The sequence below is a fragment of the Stigmatopora nigra genome, chromosome 3 (genome assembly GCF_051989575.1).
Source record: "Stigmatopora nigra isolate UIUO_SnigA chromosome 3, RoL_Snig_1.1, whole genome shotgun sequence".
Lineage (NCBI taxonomy): Eukaryota > Metazoa > Chordata > Actinopteri > Syngnathiformes > Syngnathidae > Stigmatopora > Stigmatopora nigra.
In genome coordinates, this window is record NC_135510.1 from 15,697,707 (window position 1) to 15,724,441 (window position 26,735).

General features: G+C 37.9%; 2 protein-coding genes across 3 annotated transcripts in view; one reads left to right on the forward strand and one right to left on the reverse strand.

Annotated features, from left to right (window-relative positions):
* Positions 1-1,330, reverse strand: part of igdcc3 (immunoglobulin superfamily, DCC subclass, member 3) — a 57,635-nt gene extending 56,305 nt beyond the window's left edge. The window contains exon 1 of the mRNA XM_077713693.1: positions 1,104-1,330. The gene's annotated coding sequence lies outside the window, so the exon portion shown is untranslated. The remainder of the gene's footprint in view (positions 1-1,103) is intronic.
* On the forward strand, positions 977-25,601 carry ano5b (anoctamin 5b). 2 transcript variants are annotated; one of them, XM_077713690.1, is made up of 21 exons: positions 977-1,397; positions 7,444-7,488; positions 12,429-12,493; positions 13,874-13,981; positions 15,940-16,008; positions 16,195-16,479; positions 16,583-16,702; positions 16,842-16,957; positions 17,061-17,195; positions 17,320-17,425; positions 17,577-17,637; positions 17,937-18,088; positions 18,922-18,996; positions 19,089-19,314; positions 19,395-19,573; positions 19,653-19,750; positions 21,693-21,823; positions 22,001-22,206; positions 22,364-22,551; positions 23,848-23,953; positions 24,044-25,601. In XM_077713690.1, exons 1-21 carry the CDS (start codon positions 1,322-1,324, stop codon positions 24,266-24,268), a joined length of 2,772 nt encoding a protein of 923 aa, XP_077569816.1. In that variant the 5' UTR covers positions 977-1,321; the 3' UTR covers positions 24,269-25,601. The 2 variants fall into 2 exon arrangements, with proteins under 2 accessions (XP_077569816.1, XP_077569817.1); XM_077713691.1 differs by lacking the exon at positions 7,444-7,488 and having other exon boundaries at positions 978-1,397.
* The last annotated feature ends 1,134 nt before the right edge of the window (positions 25,602-26,735 follow it).

Here is a 26,735-nt window from a genome sequence, read left to right on the forward strand (position 1 = left end):
CGGACAAACACTGCAAGTAGCCTTCAGTTATATTTTATTTACAATAAAGTCCAGAAAACAGACTACGGGATAACATAGGGGAAGCACGAGATATTAAAGCGGCACCCTCAAATAAACACGGTAAAACCCCCTCCCAGACAGGTGTCCAAATGAACACCCACAAAATAAAGGAAATAAGACCAAAGGATCTCACTGTTAAACTGATGTAATATAATCTAGACAGGTGAATAACCATGTGTCTAAAAGCACAAACTATATGTATACCCCGGGGTGTCTAAACTTATCTCAAGTCCCCCTATGCAACCCAAAATCATTAACAACACATACAAAATAAAATAGCGAGTAACGTACTCACAAGCCTGAAACTCAGCAAGGCATCAAGGCTTCAAGGGGAAGCTGACAAATGAAAAGGGTTTAAATAAGGGCCGGAAGTGAATCTTGATTGGAGGAGGAGTGATTGGGGAATTAATTACAGCTTTGTTGGCCTGGGCGGGGCTTTGTCACAGGGGTGGAGCCACAGCTGCAGGTACCTGTAAAGAAAAGAAAGCACACACCTACATAGTGTGTGTCCAGGCTGCCAGCCGTAACAAGGCTAAATCCACCCCTGTGTCCGAAGTCAACTGGGATTGGCTCCACCACCCGCCACCCTTGTGAGGATTAAGTGATCAGAAAATAAATGAATGAAAAGGGCAAGCGTGTCATAATATGGATGAGTGGTTCTTGCAAGATCATATCACGCACTACCTGAACAAACCGCAGGGTGTCAAAGTTGTCTATCAGACAAGTATGCGTCATAATGTGGACGAGTATCATACCTGCAAGATAATATAACGCACTATCTAAGATGACCACAAGATGTCACTGTTGTCCTCAGATCATCGTTCTATGGACGGCACATCGTGCTTTCAATGGTTTCTTTAAAAAATGAGACGTTGCTCACGTATTTAATTATGTAACACAGTCATTTTAGATTTAAGATCTGTGACTCTTTTCCGATCGGTGATTTACAGTCAGATCCAATCTATCGCCCAGACACGCTTCCATAAAGGTACCGACACTGAGCCGATGGAAAGGCTGTAGCCACTCCCATTTTTTATGACTACCTGCATTACTCGAGGCAGCGTCTGGGAGCGAATAGGGAACCCCTCGGCACCACGTTGTACTGCTTTCCAGTCGCCAAGAAAATGCTTCCTTCTTTCATTTATTGACGACTTGCGTATATGGTGGAGGTTTGGTCTAGCCGACAGTGCCACAGTGGCATCAGCGGTCGATGCCTTTTTTCTCGTCACAAACCTTCTGACTGAGCACACGGCTGGCCGCAATGAGGAGAATAACGGGAAAGGGCAAGGATGAAACTTTGATAGAGCTGCAAAACGCCGGAGACGCGCACACCGGAGGTAGGCCTATTTGTTTGGGAATCAATGATTTTTATTTAAATCGTCTGTGTTTATTTCTTTTACTGATATATTTCACTGCCTGCTTAACATGGAAGTAATTATATATACCGTAAAGCAGCGTCTATGACGTAAGCATTTAAAAAAAACATCGTCCAAAAACATCTCGTGGGGGTTTTAAACTTGCAATTATTTTGTAGTCGATTTTGTGCAGACGTGTCGTTTACCACGTGTACTTTGGGCTTTCTTTGAACAGAGGGGACTCTTGATTACATTATGCCAAGTCGGAAAAAATGTGTTGGATTAGTTCTGTTTCTATTTTTATTGCTGGCTCAATGTCTGTTTGTGTGTGTGTGTCTGTGTGTGTGTCTGTGTGTGTGTCTGTGTGTGTGTCTGTGTGTGTGTGTCTTTGTGTGTGTGTGTGTGTGTGTCTTTGTGTGTGCGTGTGTGTGTCTGTTCTTGTGTGTCTGTCTGTGTGTGTGTCTGTGTGTCATTTCAAAACAAGCAGTGGGGTCATACTGGGAGGTAATCAAATACATGGGGAAAAAAACTAAAACAATTTATTACAGTTAAAATTGGTAGATCATAAAGTAGGTAAATGCAGAGGAAAGCTCATTATGGCATTATTAAATTTTATCTTTAATGTGATATCTTAATTTTTCATCTCATTTTCTGAACTGCTTTATCTTCACTCGGGTCGCTGGGGTGCTGGAGCCTATCCCAGCTGACTACGGGCCAGAGGCGGGGGACACCCTGAATTGGTGACCAGCCAATCGCTGGGCACAAGGAGACTGACTGATAGGTTCAGCAAAAGGCATTCCCAAATGCACGCACAAATAAAGAGAAAAGACGTTCGTTCTGGCATCACACATCTTTTCTTGTTTATTGACTTCAAGGATCCGAGTTACAATGGACTTCTCAACTCTCAATTCAAGGGAGGGGTGGGAAACAGAAGTGGGACAATATAGTCAAAACAAAGGAAAGTTTGAAAGTCATGTGCAGCTCAAGATGTTCTGAATCCTCTTTGTTTAGTTCACTCCAAGTAGTCCAAGATCTAAGACGTTTTGGTGTTTAGTCTACCTACAGTTCTCAGGAGCAAAGCATTTACCTCATTCCAGGCTACCATATAATAATAATATGAAACTAAGTTTAATAGTAAAGCAAAGCATTCCTCATTGCAAGCAAAAATATAATAATTTAAAACTAATAACCCTAACAGAGACAAACATCCATTAATGCTCAGACTCATACCTAGGGGCAATTTAGAGTGTCCAATCAGCCCATCATGCATGTCTTTGGAATGTGGGAGGAAACCAGAGTACCCAGAGAAAATCCACAAAGATGAACTAATGCAGATTTGAGCCCAGGTTCCCCACTGTGAGGCCGACGCGCTAACCACTCATGCCGCAGGGCCACCCAGGAATCAGCATATCTTGACCAAACCTCCAACCTTCAGTGGTTGTAAACAGTAGAGTCCATTAGAGAGATTTCATCTTCACAGTTAGATGTTTCACCATTGAAAATTAATTGCTTTGCCATTATTTGTAACCCAACAGCACTTTTTGTTGTTTTCTCCTAGGTCTTACCACTGCCATTATGCCATTACAGCATTTACAAATAAAAGAATAAAATAATACATTAAACCAATACACATTAATCCGGTATGGCCATAAGAGCTGAAACATATATTGTTTATAAAGTCTAAAATATTTTTACAACCAATGGCTCCATTCATTAAGCACAAATAAAATGTTGTTCAATCATGAATGGTTTGTCTTCTCACCAGCATTTTAAATTATTGCATCCACAGTACGTGTAAGATAATGTGTGTGATGATTAGAAACGTTTTTTTTTTGCTTTAAGATGAAACTTTATTAACATGAGTAAAAAAATTGTACTACAACAATTACATGCTGATGAAGGGGGGCGGGGGGGTCTTCTTTTGGTGTGATAGATGTCTCAATTAAAGTATTCCAAATGTCCTTAAATCCCAGCTAGGTATTGATTTGGAATGGTTTTGTCAGAATACTTAGTGAGAATAGGTCAGCCCCCAACCTCAAAGCATTAGACTACTGCATGGTAGATGTATAAAATGAATAAATACCACATAAAAAAAGTCAAAAGAAACTTATATGTTAACCTTGTTATATTCAAATTGTATTTCTTTAATTTTTTAGACCCAAAAACTTGAGCCACCCAAGGCTATCTTATGCTGTTATTGTTATCTTTTATTCAACACAAAAGGTTATTTTAGTTGTAACTTTTTAACCCTGTGTTCAAATACGTTTCATATTTTTAATGAATGTATCCAGAGTAGCAGACTATCATGCAAAGATGTCAGATCCAACTGCAACAAACAGGCTTTTAGTTGTTATCCTGTTTTAAATTACATATACTGATGAGAGTTTAATAAAGAACTGTCTGTTTACAGTGTGTCTGCTAGGCCTTGATAGACTGATCTTGTTGTGCATTGACTTTGCTGGGGTTCTTATCAGCATAAACCTACTGCCATATGAGAAAGGGGAGGAATAAGTCTGTCGTCGCTTTATTCTGTCTCTGTTGTGGCTATGGTACCTTGGTCACAGCTGCCCAAACAGACTCCACTTTTTATTTTTTTTGCATTAAATTTTACCCCCTCCCCCCCCCCCCCCCCCCATTTTATCAATCGTCAATGCTTCTTACCTGTTTGGGTTTAGGTTCCCCTTCCTTTCCCTTCCTCTGCTCTTTGAAATAATTGACTCTGTTGCTGTATCTCCTACAATTTTTCTCCTCTATCTTAAAGAGTAACAACCTTTCCATTTCGTCATTCATTGGCGACTTCTTTTTAAAAGTCACAGAGACCATAATAAGGAATGGTCGTCCTCCTCAAACGGCAATTGAATTTTGTTGTTTTTTTGTAAGTGTTTTGTTAATGAGGCCAGCAGAGTATAGGGGGTCAAGCAGAACGCAACGCTACCACGACAATCTCAAAATAAATTAACAGATACAGAAAATGTATTTATGTATTTGGGGATTTCATAACTTGGATTTTATTTTCCCAAATTTGAGTAGTAATTTGCCCATCATAAGGTTTTATGGCCTCAAAATTTCGTATGTTGAATCTTTCATAATTAGAGGTACCATGGAATTCGATATGATACTTGAGTTGGGAAACGGCGTCCAAGCAGGATTTCTAGATGGCGGGGTAAAGATCGATTTGGATGGATTTTAAATCGATACGAGAATAATGCATTGTCGTAATATCACGACATATCAATGAATCCATTTTCTAAGACACCTTAAAAACCCATCATCTGGAAAACAAATTACCTTGCGAACAAAAGTGCAATTATAAAAAAATACACAGATAACACAATTCAACAAGGCAATGGGTATTTCCACTTGTGCATGAAAAAGTTCAACATATTGGAAAACGACTTTAGGCCGTTTTTAAGGTGAATTTCTGTCTTTTTTTTTACACACACTGAGACTGAAGCAGTGCCCTTATATTTTTTCTATAGTGCTAAATGGATGTTCCAGCTCTGTCTGGTGGCCTAAACACCCTCATCGATGGAAAACCCAGTATCTCTCGGGAAATGTTTTCCTTTAATAGGTCTAAATTCCTGTGTCTCATGAAATGTTATTCCTTTTATTGATCCCAATACCTTGTATTGATTTTGTGTGTATATGTGTGGCGGGAGGGTGCTTAACATCTGATCTCTACATCCAGATGAAGTAATACCCTTTTAGAAACAGAGACAGAGTTGCTATGGAAACTAAGGCTGTAATTTTATTACCCCTGTGGTAGGGGCACGACACTAAATTACTCTGAAAAGACCATCTCCTACTTGTCAGTCCCTCTATCCGAACAGAATATTTTTTTGTGTGACGAAGAAAATGCTCACTCAAAAAGTCATCTGGTCCATAGTGAAACCTTGGTCTTTCTATTCCACATTTCTTGTGAGATAGCAAACAAATACTTAGCTGCTTGGTGATGATGTTTAATGGATAACTGGGTTAAATTTATCTGAATGCAGCTTCATTGGGTAAAAAACACTCTAATATGATTATAACACAGCCTAATCTGCATCAGACAGGCCTCATTGGAAACAGTTGTAGGGCTCACACACATCATGCCCTCAACCATTAATGACATGTTTTTCAATTCTTGGATGTTGTGTCTTTCAAAGATAAGGGAGTTTCTTCTCTTTCTTGAAAATGACAATTTGAATGAGGGATTTATGCACATGTCAAGGAAACCTGAATGATGAAGGAAGTTGTGCTTGTATGCGAACACTATTATTTATTATTTATTATGTATTTAACATTAGCCCTTAAAATTCCAAACCACTAAATAATGGACAGCAAATTAAAATAGAAAAGGCACCATTTTAAATACAATTGGTCATTAATTATTATTATTTATATTATACATCAGTTTTTTTTCTTGAGATAACAATATCACCATGCTCAAACTGTATGTGTCAACTATGATAGGCTTGGTCATTAAGGGTTAAACCTATTTTTGCCTTATTTTATGTGAAAGGCTTCAATGAAATGGTTTGGTAATCTTTCTATAGTGTTGGCATCTATGGGACCCACTTTTTTCATGACTGAAAACAGGAGCCACTGACCTGAACACTTTCATTTTAAACCTAATCATTTGTGTTAATGTTATGATTGATATGCCTCCTTCCCTGTTACAAGTGATTCATATAAACTTTCCTACTAACCTTCTCACATGTTCTATAAAGTAACATTGAAATTTTTTGCACATCGTCATCTCTAATTTTGACTTAGGAGGAAGTCAAATCTGTTGCAAATCAGTATTACTTCTGTTTTGTTATGACGCACTGCCCAGTAGTGGTTGTGGAAATTCAAACATTATTCCTGTCTTAAAATAAAGTCCTTAAATAATTTATTGGTGTGCTAAACACAATTCCTAGAGGAATATATGGTTACAGGCCTGATGACAATGTATTTATCTATACAGATGCAATAGAATTTATACTAAGATTCTGTATTAATTCACATTCCTGGCACTGGTAAATGTGTGTTAAAAGGCATCCATGTTTTTTCTGTAGGCTGGTGAAGGTTGCCAAATTTAAGATTATGGATTTTTTTTAATTTTATGGCCAATGCGCTTAACATAAGACTGTTGCAGTACTGCAGTCTTTCAATTAAGTACATACAATGCGATGTAACTGTTATGTGATGAAGTTTATCTTGGTTAGTATGTTTCCTCATAATTTTGGTATTTGCGATTTATATTCTGGTCTGTAGCCCTATTTTGTGGATTTAACATTTACTTCCTGTGCCTGTGTACAGTTTTTCTTCTACATATACAAAACATATGCATGCATGTTAGGTTGATTGAACACTACAAACTGTGTAATTGTGAAGGTTCTTGGTCTACAAAGGACATGTTATTGGTCTCTAACTAGTTAAGGCAGTGCTTCTCAATTATTTTCTGTTAGGCCCCCCCTAGGAAGAAGAAAACTATTTGCCCCCCCCCCCACTTCCCACCGTGACTATAAATAAAATCATTTTATAAAATTGTTATAAGTACAACATTTTATCCTTATTAAAATTAAAGAAAATGAAAAAAAGAAAGAAATATAGTCAAACTTACAAAGAATAACTTTATTAAATCTTGTTTTATACTTTTATACTAGTACGGCCAAATAAAATCCTGTTCCCCAGGGTTACAGTCCCCCCGACCGCCCCCATCGATCGCACCACGCCCCCCCAGGTGGGCGCGCCCCACTATTTGAGAAGCACTGAGTTAAGGCCAGCATATACCAAGCCTGCTGACCCTAGTCCGCTGGGATGAGCACTAGAACTCTTGAAGATGAATTACTGAAGAAATAAACCCTACAAACGTCCTGATTCACTTACAATAGAAGTTAAAATTGTTATTTGTTTTCTTTTAATTGTCCAAATTTAGTATCTGAGGCACTATTGCAAGTCAGATTGCTATACTGATGTCCACCAGCAATTTAAAACAATATTGTTTCCTTTTTTCTGATGACATAAAAAAAGACATTCTGTTTATATCTTCTCCTTGAAGATGGTCCTGCCGTGCTGACTGCATTCACGATCAACCTGCACACAGGTACGGGCAGATCCGAGGCTTAATGTGATGCCTGTCTGTCCGTCCTTTCATTAAGTTCCTACTCTTTTCTCATTTCATATTCTTGCTCCCATAACGCTAAGTAGTGTAGCATAGCTTGGCTTCTGTTTGGCTGTTGATTCTCCACTGGTATGTGTGCTTATCGCACCCAGGAGTGTCTTTGCCTGTTTGCTGTTTCAGCCTTCATGTTGACCCTGAAGTGCAGGTCGTACTGTGTTGTGTTCATGGGTAAAGTGGCTGATCTGCACTGATGCATGCACCGTAGTCAGGCATGCTAACATGAACAATGAGCAGATGTATGTTTTTCAAACATAAACCGATTTCTTAGTGTTTACAGTAACAAATGTGGTTACATTCACATTGATGTTCTTTTTTACAAATCCATTTCCAAAATTTGTTGACATTCTTTGTCCCGGACAACATTTTTTTTCCATATTCACAGAAAGGGGATAGATATCTTGATCTGGATACAAGCTAATGATTGTGAGGAGTTGCATCTTTATTACTATAAAGTAATATGTACACTAAATAATATTTCTCCTTTACTCTCAACTAGGCAGAGCTTACTGCACAGAACCAAGCATACCAAACCATTTTGGTTTTTAGTGAGTAGAGTTACATTTTATATAGAAATGCCCTGATCCATTCCAAGAGCCCAAATGCTACAACCCCAAAACCTTTACAAATGATAAAAGTATTCACATTTTGTATGAAATAAGTATGACAGATCAAGAAAAAGTGAAAACAAGAACATTTCTGAGCAATTAAAATTAATGTGTAGTGATAAAAAGTTTGTGAGGAAGGAGAGGGTATATGTTTGGCAGCTTTTAAAATAAATACTCTCACATACGTTAACATACAACGGAGCCACTTAAACTTGTAACATGTTGTGAAACATCGAGCCAATGTTTGATGACTTTTCATAATTTTCCAAAAGTGAGCAAGATGAATGCCATCAAACTGGGCAATAGCACCACTTATGAATACTTTGACAACAGAGCCTGCTTCTACTTTTCACCCCCACTAGAACTAAATTTCTTGCAGTTTTGTTCATGTCAACTTTTTATGCGTATATAAGCCATACCCTAGATTCAATCATCATTTTATGGTCCGACAAAAGCAGCTTATTTGCGAGTAAATACGGTGTTTAGTATTGCTTATGATAAATCATGGTTGTTTTGTTGCCAGTAGCTAAAGTATGTGCTGCATTTTTAACTACACCTAAGGGAAAGTAATATATGTGGTGTGTATGCCTCTGTTTAAAATTTACTTCAGACTAGCTAACAGCCTTTATAAATGGTTTACCTTGAGGGAATTCCATTATTTCTCTACATCATTCTTTATTTTGTCAGAAGGAGAGTAAGCACTCAGACTGTAAAAAAGGGTTGTTTTCTGCAAAGAGCTTTAGAAAAAAAACAACAACAATAAATTGCATTGCAGCGTAGGAGCCTATCCCAGCTGACTTTGGGCCAGAGGTGGGGGACACCCTGAATTGGTAGCCAGCCAATCAATCGCAGGGCACAAGAATACAAACAATCAATTACCCTCACACTCATACAGCAGGGCAATACAGTTTGCAGTCAAAATCTGAGTACACTGGAAAGTAATTATACATTTAAAAAAATCAATAAATGAAATAATAGACGAATAAATTATTTCAGAAGTTTAAAGAGTACATTAACTAGTAAAATTATGCATGTTTCTACAGTATTTGTTACATATACATTGGTAGCGTGTCAGGAATAATGATTAGTAAGTATTTCAGGCCAGATTCTAATCCACTGCGCCTGGGAAATCCTTTCATTTTAACTTCATATGTGTGAACAGCATGCACTAATGAATAATTTATATTATCATCTTCATAATAGTTTAAAATAATCCTACTGGCCATTAAACACTTAGTGGGAGGGGTGCTGGAGTCAGAAAAATAAATGTGTGATTGGGGAGAAAAGCAGTCGCCAAATGGTAAAAGTTTAACTGTGCAGAGTTCTCTGGTCAATTTGATGTGATCTTTTAATGAAAGGTGAGGCTTCCAACATTAGGACACTGTAGCAAACAACATCATTTTAATGATGGTTTAACCCCAGTTGTACTGATGCAAAAAACCTGAGCTTGCCCCAGTCCCAAATTGAAGAAACTCTTATACAAAAATGATTAAATGTGCACATATATAATAGTATTATAGAATAACCCCAACAATGCACCTTACTACCCTTGCTTAGCCTTAAACCGCTTATCAATCGAGGCACCAAGGGGCTTCACTTGACATCATTCATTATCCATACCAGTTATACTCACATGAGTTGCGGGGTTGCTCAAGTCTATATCAGCTAAGAGGCACTAGACAGGGACACCCTTAATTTGTGGGTCCAATACAATGGCAAAATTTAGAGTTTCCAATCACACCTGGGATTGAAGTCTCGATCTCAGAACTGTGAGGCCGACGACCTAACCACTCGCCCACCAGACAACCTATGGGAATCATTGATTCTCACAAAATTACACTTTGAAATTAGATTTTTTTTAAATCGACCTTTTCAAGATATGTAGGGCCAAGTCCGATATCAATCCGATATCCTTATTTTACTGAAGAAAAAAAAGAAAAACCTAATGTTACCAGTAGATGATAAATCATGTTTTTGTATTATAGTGGGCTACTACATCCTCAAGAGATACTTTGTTTGGAAATATTGCATGATGCTCTGTTACTACCATTTATCTCTAGACTAGAGTGTGCACTGTTACACTTAACTCAAAGTGTGTTGTATAATAAAGCAGCTCTTTGTAGATAGACACTCTGGATACACTAAAAGTGGTGACACTATGGGCCGCTAAACCAAATAGGATGAATACAATTTTTGTCAAGAAGCATGATCCTTGTTTGCCCATCAAAATTCAAAAGTAGAAGCTTTGTTATTTAAGCCGCATAGTTCAAATGCAGATTAAAAAGTAGCTGAACATATTGAATCAATGTGGATTCATTGACTGTTTTTCTCCACATTGGTCTTTCATCATGAGACAACACATGCTATCTGTGCAAGTAGCTATGACCCACTGTTGGCCCTTTGCTTCTATTTACTCAACTTGAGTAACTGTTTATGTATCACGTGTAGGTTAAAAAAAAAAACCTGAGAGTTGAAAAAACATCCAGTCAAAAATAAGACATCAGCCTCATAGAGGACAGTTCCCTTAAGATCCCAGGGATTTGTTTTAATTAGTTTAGTTTATTAATTTTTCTTGATACTGCTTGTCCTCGGGGATTCTTCTGTTGTTGATGACGTCTATAGAGTAATACATACGATCCATCGTAGGATGATCTTATAAGCCTTTTTTAATTGGCTCCCAATGCTGTCTAACATCTTTGCGGCCAATTAGAGGGTTCTCCCTGAAGAAAGCAGAGAATTGTCCTCCATGGGCTGAATTCACGTGGGACTTCTGGCACTGCTGTGATGCACACACTACGCTGAGCTCCTCCCCCTCTCTGCCCTCATGCACGTTCCATGCTCCCCCACAGGAAGTGCTACGTTCCCACCATTCTGGAATATAAAAGAATCAGGCAGCGTCTGCCACGCTTGCCTGCTGGAATGCAGTGTCGTTGTATTACAGACAGACAGGAGCATGTGGGCGGTGTAGATCACAGATTTTGGTCAATCCTTCTTCCATAAAGAATGTCCAAGGTTTATTTGACCATATTTTTGTGTCAGAAATGTGCATGCAACCATATTGGTCATTCTTAAAGGAGATTTGACCTCAATAGAACACAACCGTTGATTCAAATAGACTGAAAAGGCAATCAAAGAATGTAGGATTTCTGATATTAGAATTGCAGTGAAAACCACAATGCTCAAATTGCCAAATTAGACAATGTAATGTACCAATTTTAAATAGAGAAGGAAATCAAGTTACATGGTGTATTCTTGTAAAATAGACTGATACTGTATAAAAAAGTGCAGTGCTTTCATTAGTGATAATTGCAGTACAACAATTCCCAGCCAATGCTGCTTCTTTTAAAAAATAAATAAAATTGATTAAATGTCTGATAAGATTTTTTAAGACTTCAGACAGAAGAGTTAAGGGGTTGGGGTGATTACATTCCTAATTTAAAAAGTAGCCAAGATCTATGGAAATGTACACAATTTATAATTGTAATGTTGATAAATATTGCTGCAATATTGATAGATATTTTTCCAAAATGTGTTGTTTTGAATAACTATCTGTTTGGCAGAAGGCTGAAACACAAATGTGTCAAATGACTGGAGTGCCATGATGAATAATAATGTCATCATGATATTAATTATGTTATTCATTTTACATTTCATCTAGTGAATATAAATATTAGTATGCTTTACTCTTTGTTCATTACTTTTTTGGGTTGCGGGGGATGCTGGAGCCTATCCCAGCTGACTTTCGGATACTTGGTGGGGTACACACCCTGAATCGGTGGCCAACCGATCGCAGGGCATGAGGAGACAGACAACCATTCACACTCACACTTACCTACGGGCAATTTGGAGTGTCCAATCGGCCTACCATGCATGTCTTTGGATGTGGGAGGAAACCAGAGTACCCGGAGGAAACCCACGCAGGGGATAACATGCACAATCCACACAGGTGGACCGTCCTGGATTTGAACCCAGGATCCCAGAACTGTGAGGCCAACGCGCTAAGCACTTAGCCGCTGGGCCGTGCTCTTAGTTAAGGTTGTCTGTTTTTCCACTGAACAAACACCTCGCAAGGTAGTATTCATGTTGATGGTACAGATTACAGTGGTTACAATGCATGGTAAAAATGGGCATCCATTTTTTAAATTTCATATTTTTGCCACAGCAAGAGCTTGAGTTTTGATGTTAGAGTCATGAGAAAAGGTGTAAAATTCATCATTTTGACTTGTGTTACAAAGCCTCTACCCATTTATCTTGCAGATGAGAATGGTGGAAATGATGTTAACTCACTATCAGAGAGAGCCACCCTCCCCGGACACACTGAGGTATGATATATCACATTTACTTTCTATTGGCTCCATTTTATTCCTACCTTTTTAGGAATAAAGTTAAAGATGATGGACAATGCTAGCTGCTTAGGTTTCATGGCAGCATGTGAACACAATAATGTATAAGAAGAAAAGCATTTAAGATTAGATTGTTCTTACAACATTCTGCATCGAGCTTTTCAAGGAATCTACAGATTGTACCAATATGGTCATGATCTGGAATCAACTCAGACACAAAGTAATGTCGTCAAAAGTGCCTCAATGTGTTCACGAGCACTATTAGGCATTGTGACATCATTTATCACATCATTTTGACGGCAAATGTTCTAGTTTATTTGGTGCCACTGTATTGCGAGAATACACAGACTATTAATGTGCTTGTGCAGCATATGCTTGGATGACCTTTTACTGACTATTTGCCCTCGTTGCTGAATCACAAGACGCCACTTGTTCAAAGAGTTCTTTTCATTCTCTTACAAGAGGACACGCGAACTATTTATTATCTGGTGGGAGCCAACTTTGTATATATTCATCTTTACGACTGTCCACTAATCGACAATTTAATCAGTGCTTTTCTGTCGCCAGTTCTAATACTCGGGCACTATATCATGTAAATTTAAACTTCTAGTTCTAGCTTAACAACAAGGTGTGTAGGCGGATGAGGTCTCACTGGATTTTCATTCCACTTTAATATTTTATATCACATTTGCTGCAATCATTTGTAAAGCACTACACTAAAATACCAATAGTGTTTTTTCTAGTTCTGCGATTGGCTGGCAACCAATTCAGGTTGTCACATGATTACTTCCAACAGCTGGCTGATTTAGGGTGTCCCCCGCCTGTGGCCTTAAGTCAGCTGGGACAGGCTCCAGCACCCCTGCGATACTTTTGAGGATAAGCTTGACGGAGAATGAATGAATAATGAATGTAGAAAACTTTACACTGAGGGTGCTGAAGCATATCCCAGCCTCGATTGGCACTAGGTAGATTGGTAACCCTAACCCTTTTTTAAACCTTTTTTTAAATTAAATTACAGTTTTTGGCTACTTGAGAGTTTGCCGCAATTAAAAAAATAAATAAATTGATGTTTTATTCTAGTTAGTATATTTCTGCTTATAAATTGTGTGCCTATGAGTTCTAGGTGTTATTGTATACAATAATATTGAAACAATTTGACTCTTGGTAAATGTCACATGACAGATAGCCTTGTTGGTCGACCAATAACATTTGGTTGCAATAATTAAGTTACTGGGGACAAGATAACTGTGCGATCTAAATGGCTGATGTTTCTAAATTTTATTACATGGTCACAGAAAATGCTTGCCATACAGAGGAAACACTGACTAATATTTCCTTTTCCTATTAATTATCTCATAGACGGAGAAATTGCAACCAAACAAAGACACAGTATTCTTCAGGGATGGAGTACGAAGGATTGACTTTGTTTTGTCTTATGTGGATGACAAAGATGGAGAGAAAAAACAGGTAACAGAGGTCACTTTCACTGTCCTCCTGCTAAATTAACCTGTAAAATACACAGCAGTAGAGCCTATATTGCTCTGTGCTTTTCCCACTGAATTTATGGAATTGGGAGAGTTTCTAATGATGTGCATTTTCACACAGATTATACTGCTTTTCCTATTGATATTTTGAAAATAGAGACTTGACCACATCTGTGTGAAGTGGACAACAGGTTTCAGTGCAAAGGGGCTTTTGCTGAGATTTTGTGTATTAAACTGCACAATCTGGCTCTATTGCACCCCTTTCTAACGTGTGTAAAAAAAACAATAGAAAAGTGACACGCTGCCTGTAGTTGATTATTCATCATTTTTTGTGACAGTGTGGTACTTTTAACCTTATTACAAAATCCAGTGGGGGAACGTTTGACACCACATATAGGAAGTGATCATAGTACCCTCTTTTTTATGAACACAGGACATTAATCTAAATGGCTTTACTTTCAGTTGTGAAAAATATAAATGGTACTTATTTAAAACCATGTTAAAGGTCATGTGAATAAGTCAGTCACATGAAAACAGCAAGCAGCAATTATAAAAGAAAAAGTAGGCCCTTTACATAAAACACACAAATGAATGGCTTTTTCAAGACATTAAGTTGAAGACAATGTTTTACCCAAAAACATTGCTTAGATTTTTTGGCAGAGATTTAGTAGACTGACTTATTTCATGGTCTAATTTAGTTTGCACTTGGAATCTGCTCTATTGAATAGCCAGGGTTATTAATTGTAGCAACTTTTCTACTTTACTAGTCACTGCTCGGGGCCTGTGCCCAGCAAATGTTTTGTTTGCACTTGCACCACCCCCAACCTTGTGGTCAGAGTGCTGTCGTGTGTAGATTACAGGAGTAGGCTTTGGCACTCTATCATTCCGAACCTCGTCTGGTTATTTTAAAGCACGTAAGAGCTGTAAATAACATATTTAAAATTTCATTCTTGGACTATATAGGGCTATGGCTATGTCCTGAGCAATTCTCCTTCATGCCCCCCTCATGATTTTTTTTGTGGTCACTGAGAAAGAGGCAGCTGTTAAACAAATGGCTGATCATGGTGAACGTGCAGTTTTGTTTTTACGTTACCAGGTGGACGGAACCCCAAATGACTAATAATGTTGGTGTAGAACTGCTGGAAGTGAAAGTAAGCAAGTTGCAACCTTGCATGGTAATCAAGATTAGTCATGTTACTTTGCAACTTCTTTGTACTGCCTCCTGGTGGAGTGAATTTTAATCACTAGCAGTGACGTAACCAAGGCTTCTATATCTTTTGTTCTTGAGAAATGATTTTATATTGGTAGAACACGTGCCAAAATTAGGAATACAATATTAATTATAACAATAACCAAGCATTCTATATCACAACAGCCACTATGGCTAGCTAATATGTTGACATTTCGTTAATAATTAAAGTGCACAATTCATAATCCTGGAAGGAACTCATCTTGAAGGGGAAAATATAGTAGATGAGTTACAAAGAAGAAAGGAAAGATGTGATTGGTCAAATTGCTTTCTTTGCTTTTATTCTTATCTCATTTCATTTTCTGAACCGCTTTATCCCCACTAGGTGCACGGGGGGTGCTGGAGCCTATCCCAGCTTACTTCGGGCGAGAGGCGGGGAACCGACCCTGAATTGGTGGCCAGTCAATCCCAGGGCACAAGGAGACAATCAACCATTCATGCCCACACTCATACCTAGGGACAATTTTAGAGTGTCCAATCAGCCTACCATGCATGTCTTTGAAATGTGGGAATACCCGAAGGAAAACCCACACAGGCCCAGGGAGAACATAAAAACTCCACACAGGTGGACCGTCCTGGATTTGAACCGAGGTCTCCCATTGTGAGGCCGACGCGCTAACCACTCATCTGCCTGGCTGCCCTATTCTTGTTATTATTATATTTTTTTTTTTTCCTACCGCATTTGTCATTAGGAGAGGAGGAGGGAGTTCGAGGCCAACCTGAGGAAAATTGGTTTGGAGCTGGAGACTGAAGACAAATCGGTAAGATGCAGTAAAACAGAGCACTTCCACCATCTAGAGGACAATATGAATTGGCGCAATTATTAATAAGAAGCTTTGAAAGGGAGGCTTGCCACACAATACACACAACAAGACAATCTATCTAATGGATTAGCCACTAAATTGTTGAAAGGCAAACTTTACCTCTTTGGTCGTTTCTTCTATCAGGACTCCAAAGACCAAAAGACATACTTCTTGAAAATCCACGCTCCATGGGACATTCTGGCCACCTATGCAGATGTCCTGAAAATAAAGGTTCCCTTCAAAGCCAGTGATATCCCTCATGCCCAAGATGTTCCCCTGGAGTGGCTGTCAAATCCTTTCCGCTTGCCGGAGCACATTATGCACCCTCAACCGGATTATTTTACGTATCCCTTTGATAAAGGCAAGACTGACTTCTTCCTCATCAACGATAAGGATACTTTCTTCCCACCGTCTACAAGAAACAGAATTGTGAGTGTATCTCTCTTTGATGTTCGTTTTGAAGGTTGTGCTTAAAAGTGATGACTAACTTTAGGAAATGACAATTGGAATCGATTCCCTTTTTTTTCTTCAGGTTTACTACATTTTAGCCAGATGCCCGTATTACAAAAATGGACAAGAAGACAAAGATAAGACAGGAATCAAGCGATTACTCAGCAACGGGACATACACAACTGCTTTCCCACTTCATGACGTATGTTTAAATATATAAACTGACATCAAAAGACTTTTAAGAAAAAACTATGATTAAAAAAAAGTACAAATACTTGGCTTTTTGACTTAAACTTCATCCATTTACCTTTTGAAACCTTACTTATTTCTTCTTATTTCAGTGTCGTTACTGGAAAAGAGCAAGAAATGCGGAATGTGAAAGTGAGCGCTATAATTTATACTCCCACTGGGCCAGGTTTCTCTGCTTTTACAAAGAGCAGCCACTCAACCTCATCAGGTATGAGAAATGGAAACACGTTTTTAGTTTGCAGCTCCTCCAAAATGACGCATTTCCTCCTGAAGATACAACATATGTTGTTGAATTGAAACTGTGTCCCCAGAAAATACTACGGGGAAAAGATTGGGATATATTTTGCATGGCTGGGATTCTACACAGAGATGTTATTCTTTGCAGCTGTCATGGGCTTTATTTGTTTCACCTATGGCGTGCTAAGTTACGACGACAACATTTCCAGGTTTGTAGAAAAAAAATTAAGTACACTATAATGCTTCCCTTCCCTTGCTCCTCTAGTTTAAACCCTCTTTAAATGATTTTATACTGTTTGATTTTATGCAACCTTTTGTCTTTTTCTTTGTTAGCAAAGAAATTTGCGATCCTGATATTGGGGGCAGAATTGTGATGTGCCCATTGTGTGATAAAAAGTGCTCTTTCTGGAAGCTCAACTCTACCTGCCTCTCATCCTGGGTAACTTAATCCTCTTCTGACAGTTACTTTTTTTGTGATCATTTTCAGTCTGCAAGGATTATGACACCATTTACTGAGTCAGAAACAACCCCTCCAATGTCAATTGTGATTGTGATTATGATTGTGATTGTATCCCTTTCTTCTCTTCTAGCAATCCCATCTGTTTGATAATGAGGGAACAGTTTTCTTTGCCATATTCATGGGGATTTGGGGTGAGTAATGCACAATCCTGCTTTAATTGTGTAAAGGTCTCTCAAAATCGTTGATTCCTGGAAGGCAGATTTTCCCACTTAAGAATCAGACTAACCACATTCTACTAAAATCCAGATTAAGTTGCCAACAGGATTATGTTACACTGGAGGATTGGTGGTCAAATTGAGCACAATGCAGTTTTTGGTCAAGGTCAAATGCTTTTTAGGGATATTTTGTGGAAAAATGTGGCTATAAACTACCACATTGTACAAATCTACTACATATATTTAGCCTTTCTTTTCTGCAAATGTACTTTCAGTAACTCTATTTTTGGAGTTTTGGAAACGGCGGCAAGCCCGATTGGAGTATGAGTGGGACTTGGTAGACTTTGAAGAGGAACAGCAACAGCTTCAAATTCGGCCTGAGTTTGAAATAAGGTGTACAAATAGAAGACTCAACAGGATCACTCAGGTGCATTATAACGTTTTGTTTTGTTTATTTCAAACTGGAAAACAATTACCAGGTTTTCCAAACTTGTTGAACTTTAATTACAAAATCAAAGACTTGCATCATGATTGGATGAAGGTTTTGGCATAATTAAAAAAACGAATTTCATCTTGGACATGCTTTTAAAAAGGCCCACGCGAAACAACCAATGACATACAATGCAAAAGCCAAGTTAATTTGACTGAAAATGCATTAATAATAGGTTGTACTGACTTCATAATATTCTGGAGTTTCACTTTTTCACTTTTCTTGCTTTATACCCACGCAAATTTGGGCAAATGTGTCTCGTTTGGTAGTTATATATATTAATTCCTAGTTTTTCCCCAACTTCTGGAAATTCAGCCTCTGTCCCAACTTTCAATCATGCACTACAATGTCGAATTGGTGAGGTTTGTATTGTTAAAGATGTTACATAGTGATTGATTAGCTCAGAACAACTGATATTCCCCGCAGTAACCAATGATGTGAATGAGCAATCAAAGTAAGCAATACAAGAGCAATATTATCTTAACAAATATTGCATTTGTTCCTGTGTTATTAAAGAGAAAATTACTTTTAGTTGTTTTATGATTGCTAAGATATTCTAACAATATTATTCTGCTCGCTGGAAGCTTTTACGAAAACTCCATTGTGAGTCCAGGGAGACTTTTTCAAAAAAACATGACCAAATGAAGGTCAATTCATTTCATCACTAGCAAAAGCTCATCAAAATACAATAAAGGATATGAATGTTTTAATATGGTAATGAAAATGTGCTATATATTAATGAGATTTTTTTTAAAATAACCTCCAATCAGGAAATGGAACCCTATCTTCCTATCAGCAGCAAGTGTGCTCGCTTCTGCCTTTCTGGAGCTACTGTCATTTTTTGGGTATGGAGATGATCTATGTCACTGATGTTTTAACAATGAGCCACGCCTCATAACACAGCTAATGGCAGACTGTGTTTTTATATTCCTTCCAGATTTCTCTCATCCTGGCCTGTATTATTGGGGTCATAGCATACAGGCTGGCTGTGTATGCTGCCTTTGCAAGTATTATTAAGGATCCAATGAGGAAAATCCAGGTAGTGGGCAGGTTCATCACACCTCAACTGGCCACATCTGCTACTGCCTCTTGCATCAATTTTGTCATCATCATGATTTTAAACTTCTTCTACGAGCGCGTGGCAATATGGATTACTGATATGGGTACGTTTAACTTAAATCTTTCTTCTTGGACAAAATAAACAACACCGTACATGATGGAATACTCATATGTTCTCCACCAGAGATCCCAAAAACCCACCTGGAGTACGAGAACAGGCTCACCATGAAGATGTTTCTTTTCCAATTTGTCAACTATTACTCCTCTTGCTTCTATGTGGCTTTCTTCAAGGGCAAATTTGTAGGTTTCCCTGGTAAATATTCATACATGTTCGGAAAGTTCAGCAAATTGAGGAACGAAGAGGTACGCATCTTAAGATTTTATCGACTGTAAGTGCTTCGAGGTTTTCTTTTAATGCTTCTTCACTCATTTACTGGTCTAGTGTGACCCTGGAGGCTGTCTTATAGAGCTGACTACACAGCTAGTGATTGTCATGGCTGGAAAACAACTGTGGGGGAACATCCAGGAAGCCCTGCTACCGTAAGCCTTTTACGTTTACATTTTTTAGCCCTATTTTTTTTAACGCCATATAAATAAATCTTAACCCATCCACACACATGACACATTTAAGCCAAGATTTGATTATTTTTGTGAATAGGCTTCAAGCCTGCATTTGACCAGAAAGTGGGATAAGCTGAATATGAGAGGGAATGCGCAAAATTAATTATTTATAAGCATTACTGTATTTATTGTAGCTCGTCCTCTATTTGACAGCAGAGAAACTGAAGATTGACATGATTATTTATTCATTCATTTTCTGAACCGCTTTTCGCCTATTGAGTCGTGGTGGGTGTTCAGTTAACTACGGGCACCAGGCGGGTAAGAAGCTGATTCGGTGGCTAGCCAATCACAGGGGACGAATGAACATTCTCGCTCACATTCATACCTTCATTCAATTTATCTTGTCCAAGCAGCCTACCATGCATGTTTTTGGAATGTGGGAGGAAACCCCACAAAAACTCAAGTCTGGGGAGAACATACAAAGTCCACACACTTAGAAATGACCTGGGATTAAACCCTCGACCTCAGAACTGTGAGGCAACATACTATCCACTCGCTTGGCGGCCGCCATTAACATGATTATTTTATTGTAATTCATAGAGTTCAATGTGTACTGTTGTTGTGCAGTCTTGTTGTTGGTAGCCCTTTTTATTTGTATCTTAATCTTTTGGATGAAAATACTAGTATATCAGTCATTGTCTTTTCAGAATATTTAATATTTCATGTATTCTCTTCTACTTTTAGTCAACAAATGCCAAAGGAACTTCCACAGTAAATACGCTTTAGCCGAGAAAAAATTGAAGTTTCCAACAATTTAAAATGACATTGACAAGCAAGTCATCATCATTAAAAAAAAATGTTTGTCCGGAAAATTTAGATTGTGAACCAACACGGCACAATTTTTTGTCGGATTTGTCATACTTTTAAGCTTATTTGTCAATATTAAGAAACATTAGATTCATGTTTATTTCCTGATGGACAGCTGCCCAACATAAAGAGATTAAAATCCCATCTCATTCCACTGTATCAGGTTATTAAAAACCGAAGCCATTGTGAACCAAACCATGAAAAAATGGATCATTCTTAATTAAGCAAAAGAATACACCTTAATGCCGAGACTGATTGCTACGCTTTAGGGTGAAGATGCCCCACCAGAGTTATAGAGGCTCCCTGAAGATTGATTTTACCTGCAGAACCATCAATATTGTATCAATAATAAGCTAACTTACATTCTTCAATACGCCCTGCATATGACTATAACCATTAATTGTTCATTTTGTATCAAACTCGTGAATATTTTCTTTTTCAAAAGTAGTCAATCCCTCGGCCATAACTTCCAGGAGCATCACATGAGCTTGTTTGATGCTGCACTTTTTAGTTGAACCCTTCTGATCTGATTTTTGTCATCCAAATCAGGTATCATGTATAGCCCCTATTAAATAGTCAATATTGACTGACTTACAGCTTTGCCCCTTTGACATTGTCACAGCGAAACAGTCGATGTGCATGATAGAGCTTTGGGGCAAGTTTTTCCTGCACCACTCACACAATAATATTAAAAAAGAATAAATAATTTATCTCACTGTTATTTAGGATTGATGATTTGAAATGGGTAACATGACACAGTTGCCTTGATGCTAAATGTTCACCCACAAGTACAACCCACTGAGTATTTTGGGGGTAACACACTGGATCTCATCTTCAAAAATGTTCTTTATTGACAAATTGGGCACTGGGCTTTATGTTAAGTTTTCACAAACAATATTGGAAAAAAACAATTCACTTCAAATGTGCAGTTGTAAACAAAGAATAACAATAACAAACAAATTTAGTGTGCTAGGACAGTCTTTGTTTGAGGGTTGTGAGGATGTGGATGTCCCTAATTTGGAAATTTCTCAAAGTTTTATTGGCTTGTTGGCAGAGTGATGCGTAACTGGTGGAGTAGCAGAAAAGGGAGACACCATCCTGAGAACCATTATAGTCGCTGGGAGCAAGATCATGTTCTGCAGAATTTCAGCCAGCTCGGGTTGTTCTATGAATACCTAGAGATGGGTAAGATCATTAGGCTTATTTCTTTGTTTATATTAGGAGTGTCATACTCCGTTTCAGAATAAATGTGAAACTGGTGTTTTGTTTTATTTATTTTATTATTTTGGGGTGTTAATGATCTTGTTTCATCCAATATCTTTTTGAATTTAATCTAATCTAATCTTCTCTGACTCCTTACAGTGGTCCAGTTTGGTTTCATCACTTTATTTGTAGCTTCCTTTCCCCTGGCTCCTCTTTTGGCTTTGTTTAACAACATTCTGGAAATCCGGGTGGATGCCTGGAAGTTCACCACCCAGTTTAGACGACCTGTAGCATCCAAGGCCAGAAACATTGGAGCTTGGCAAGAGATTCTTAACGCCGTTGCTATAATGTCTGTTGTCACCAATGTAAGTTTGTGTCCAAAAAAAAAAAGAACGTGCTACTTCTCAGTGCTTCTTCAAGTGTGCAATCAATGCAATATCCAATGATTGTTTGTGACCAATTGTTTTTCACTGTCTTTTACTAAGATTACTCGACAACTTCTTGTGCTCATGTTGATTGCAGGCATTTATCATGGCCTTCACCTCAGACATGATTCCACGCATGGTCTTCCTCTATACAAATGGTGGAGGGGCCTCCATGAGGGGTTATGTGAACAACAGTTTGTCAATATACAACATCTCACAGATTCCATACCGAAATATGCCCGAAGAAAAGGACATCTGGTTTGATAATTCAACATCCACTTGCAGGTAATTTCATATTTAACAAATACGAAGCTCATCATGGCTGATAGAGTTCTCCTGGCAATTGAATTGAATTTCCCCTAAGACTAATTAGACGTACATAAATAATGAGTTCATTAAAAGTTCAGACTATTAGTGAGTTCTGGTTTATGTATAATGGAAACTTTAGTCTTTCAGCAATCTTCAAGACAACTGAAATACAAAATATCCTTGAAAAGTTGTTGGACATTTTTAGTCAAGGCTTTTTTTCTTGAGCTTGTTTGTTTATATACTTTTTTTTAAATGAAATGATTTCAAAACCTATTTCTGCTTTTCATTGGTGAGCTTTCACTCAATTACAATTGGCTGGACACAAGCTTGTCGATTGGGACGGGACTTAAGGTTCAAATTCTTAACTCCACTTATAAAGCCTGGAGGTTCTTTATCACTTTAAAAATGTTGTATTGTTTTGCCACCTTATAATAAACAGCAATCAGTATTGTGCTCTAAATGGCATTCAACTACATTGCAAATGAACTCTATGCACAAGGTTCCTTTCAAATGAGCTATCCTTATAGGCTTGGAAGCTTTACAAGGTCATATAATCAGTTTAGATGTTGAAATCATTAACACGGGTAGTTTTTAAAACTGGATTGTGAGCATATTTGTGTGTCTGAGTGGGTTTATGTGGCTTTGTATAATCAGATTACTGCCAAAAATACAATTACGAAAGGGTGATTGGCTGCTTACTAACATGACCAGTGTTTTATTTTTGTTAGATATATACCCTACAGAATTTGCACCAAAGGGTTCCCTTTGGCATTATCAAATCAGGGATGCTCAGACTTTTTTTGCTGAAAGATCTACTTTTCAATGAGCAACCCTCCTGTCATCTACTTATTTTCCCCAAGCCACCAACAAAGCTTTGCTTTAATGTACTAAAGAAATTACATTACATTACAGAATATTAAAATGTATGACTTCTTGGCAGATAATTTCCCATGGCACAACAGTGATTGGGAAACCCTGCTGTAAAGAACCATTTAAAAGTCAGTGGTCTGTTAAAGACCAAAATTAATATCAGGAAAAGCTTATACCCAAATTTCCAGAAGCATTTTAAGTGGGGCCTTTACAGAAGTTTCAATGTGGTTGATTTATTCTGAACGGCCACATTCTGTTTGTTAGGTGGAGTGCACACTTGTGAATGCGCTTTATATCAAAAAATGTGTATTCATCCACTTCTCATTCAATCAAAAAAAGCCGGTAGTGACCTATGACTTCTCCACATATGCATCATGAGACTCCCCTTGTTGGTTTTTCTAGATACAGAGACTACCGCTACCCCCCTGGTCACTACAGGCAGTACACCCATACCATGCAGTTCTGGCATATCCTGGCTGCCAAAATGGCCTTCATTATCATCATGGAAGTAAGCCATTGACTTTTTCCTTCGAAAGAGTGTAGTAAAAGTTGTGATTGAGTTTCAATGAACTGCCTTTTGTTCCCATTGACTCTGTAGCATGTGGTCTTCGCGGTCAAGTTCTTTGTGGCGTGGATGATTCCAGATGTGCCCTCCGATGTGAAGGCGCGATTTAAACGGGAACGCTACCTGATTCAAGAGTACTTGCATAACTACGAGGTAGAGAGACTCAAACTCCAGCTGAGTGCTAGTTTCACCAACGAAGCCCTGTCTGAAGTGTCCTCTGTGCCGGATAAGCACGAAGTACTGTCTGAGTGCCTTTAGTGGCCAAGAATGGACATTTTATGGAGATTTAAGCTTCTGTGTTTACCTGTTGTTGACTACCATATGCAAGGGCTTCTGCGTTTAGGCAAAACACAATGCTGGCCTTGTTTCTTTTTAATGGGCATATACACCCTGCTATAAGGGATTCCTATATTAGGATCCAAGCAGACATTGTAGTAGAGGAAAAACATCCTTGCAACCAATATTTTGCATCTGCTTTGCAAACATGTGCTTTTCATTCATTCTGGATTTGTACTGCTTATCATCACAAGAGTCGCAGGGGTGCTGGAGTTTGGTTATCCCAGCCAACTATGGGCAATAGGCAGGGGAGACCCTGAATTGGTTGACAGCCAATCGCAGGGCACAACGAGGGGAATTACTGTTTATAATCACTACAGTTCAAACAGGCTACCGTGCATATTTTGGGGTTGTGGGAGGAAGTTGGAGTACCTGGAGGAAAATCAAAGGAGGCCCGGGTAAAACTTGAAACAGAACCCTTGATCTCAGAACTGTAAGGCAGACGGGCTAACCACTCTTTCACCGTGCCGCTTGTTGTGTATTTGTGCTGTACAAATAATGAAGGAAGGTGGTTGATGTGGATAAAAGAAAAGCAATGAGCAAAAATATTGTGCAATTCTCCATGCAAGGCCTTATTGTTTTCCATAGCTTGCAGCTAAGAAAATGAATGCTACATGTATTTATGTATGTGCGAATGAATGCCATTGTAATTACCCTTTAAATAATTTTAATTATAATATATTTATGCTAGCATGTGATGCTTGTAAAGAAGGTACTATATAATTCAATGAATTGGTCAGAAAAGCTGTATGTTGCATTGTTTGTATAGCAGTGGTTAAACAATAAGTGTTATCAGAGTAAAATTAAGTGTTACATTTTTGACTGTTGTCTTTTAACCATGATACTACAAAAGAAAAGAAACACTGGTTGAGTATGGGAAAAAATACAAATGTGATAGTAATGGTTCCACTGATTACGAACTGGCATAAAGAAGGTTCTGTGCTGTTGTTATCTTTATTTTGGAAAAATAAATCCCTTAATAATGGTACTGTAACAATCAACGTTTGTTTTAGTTTTGTTTAAATCTTTGTTCCAGTCGGGTTAAAGGCTGCAAATACCATTCAAACATGAAGAAGGTTGTGGAAACCTGCTAGTGTATTTTCCATCCTCTTTGGGACCAATTGTATCATTTGTCATTGCTGACTATAGATGAGAATAAGATGGGATGCCTTTTTTCTTACAATGCAAAGAGATGAAAGATTATTTGTTATTTTATTGGCACATGTAATAAAACTCTACTGGGTACCCTTTTTTATCCATTTTTGGTCATTAATTATTTTACATCTAACTGACGATATTGGAGTTTATTTGCTTATGAGACAAGAGCCAATTTTATCAAAATTCTCTCAAAGCCTCAAGCTTTGATATTTGAAAGTCATCTCAACACCCCCTTTGTTTGGGCCTCATAAAACTGAAAAAAAAAATAGTTTTCAAAAACAAATTGTATGTATACTCACAGTGCCCGCTTAAAGCAGTCCAAATAATAGTTAATAATAATTTACTTTTAGTCAAAATGGGGACATGTATAGAAAATTGATGTATTCATTTTCAGTCCTCTTATACAACACATTTTTGATAGTTAAAATAATTTGCAAGTGACCTATATAATGTACTTATTATCTAAATGTATTTAGATGTAGGTTCTATGTGTTTTGGTAACTATAGAATTGATGAATTAAGCTAAAGATTAACTATCAAAGTGACCAAAATATTTTCATTTTGGGAGTTTGGAGCCCAGAAGACCTTGGGTTGTACTTTTAAAAAAGACACCAGGTGGCAGTCTATGCCCATAAATGAAAGCCGACCATTTTAACGTCATGTGTGGTGGCTTCTTAAACAAAAAAGGATCGTACAACGAAATTTCTTTAATTGTTATGGATCAAATTTGTGATTACTACCTATATTATGATTATTATAATAAATATAAACATAAGTCTTATTATATGTTGCTTTATTCACAGGTCATAATATAAGATCTTACATATATATGCCCTAATAATGAGCTCTAATGATAATCATGTACCCATGTAACCATGGGAAGTGCTCGTTGTCTGGGGGAGGAACATGTGGAAGGATGCATACATTATTGATGGATTCCTACGCGGAGAAGAGGAGGTTGTTGGAGGGAAAATCCACTCCTGCTCATTTGGTTTCCATAGCACCGCCCTTGGGGGGTGCAGCTATCAAAATAAGGGATTTCTACCCTTGTACGTTTGCTAGTCTCTAGTAATGTTTTGCATTAAAAAAAAAAACAAATTAAAGTCACGATAATAAACCATCTAGTGACTTGGAGGGGGTGCAAAAACGGGTCAAATTATTGAGAAAGTATCATTCATCTTGTTTTGTTATCAACACACAAAGGTATAGAGTGAAGACGTGCCCAAAGTGT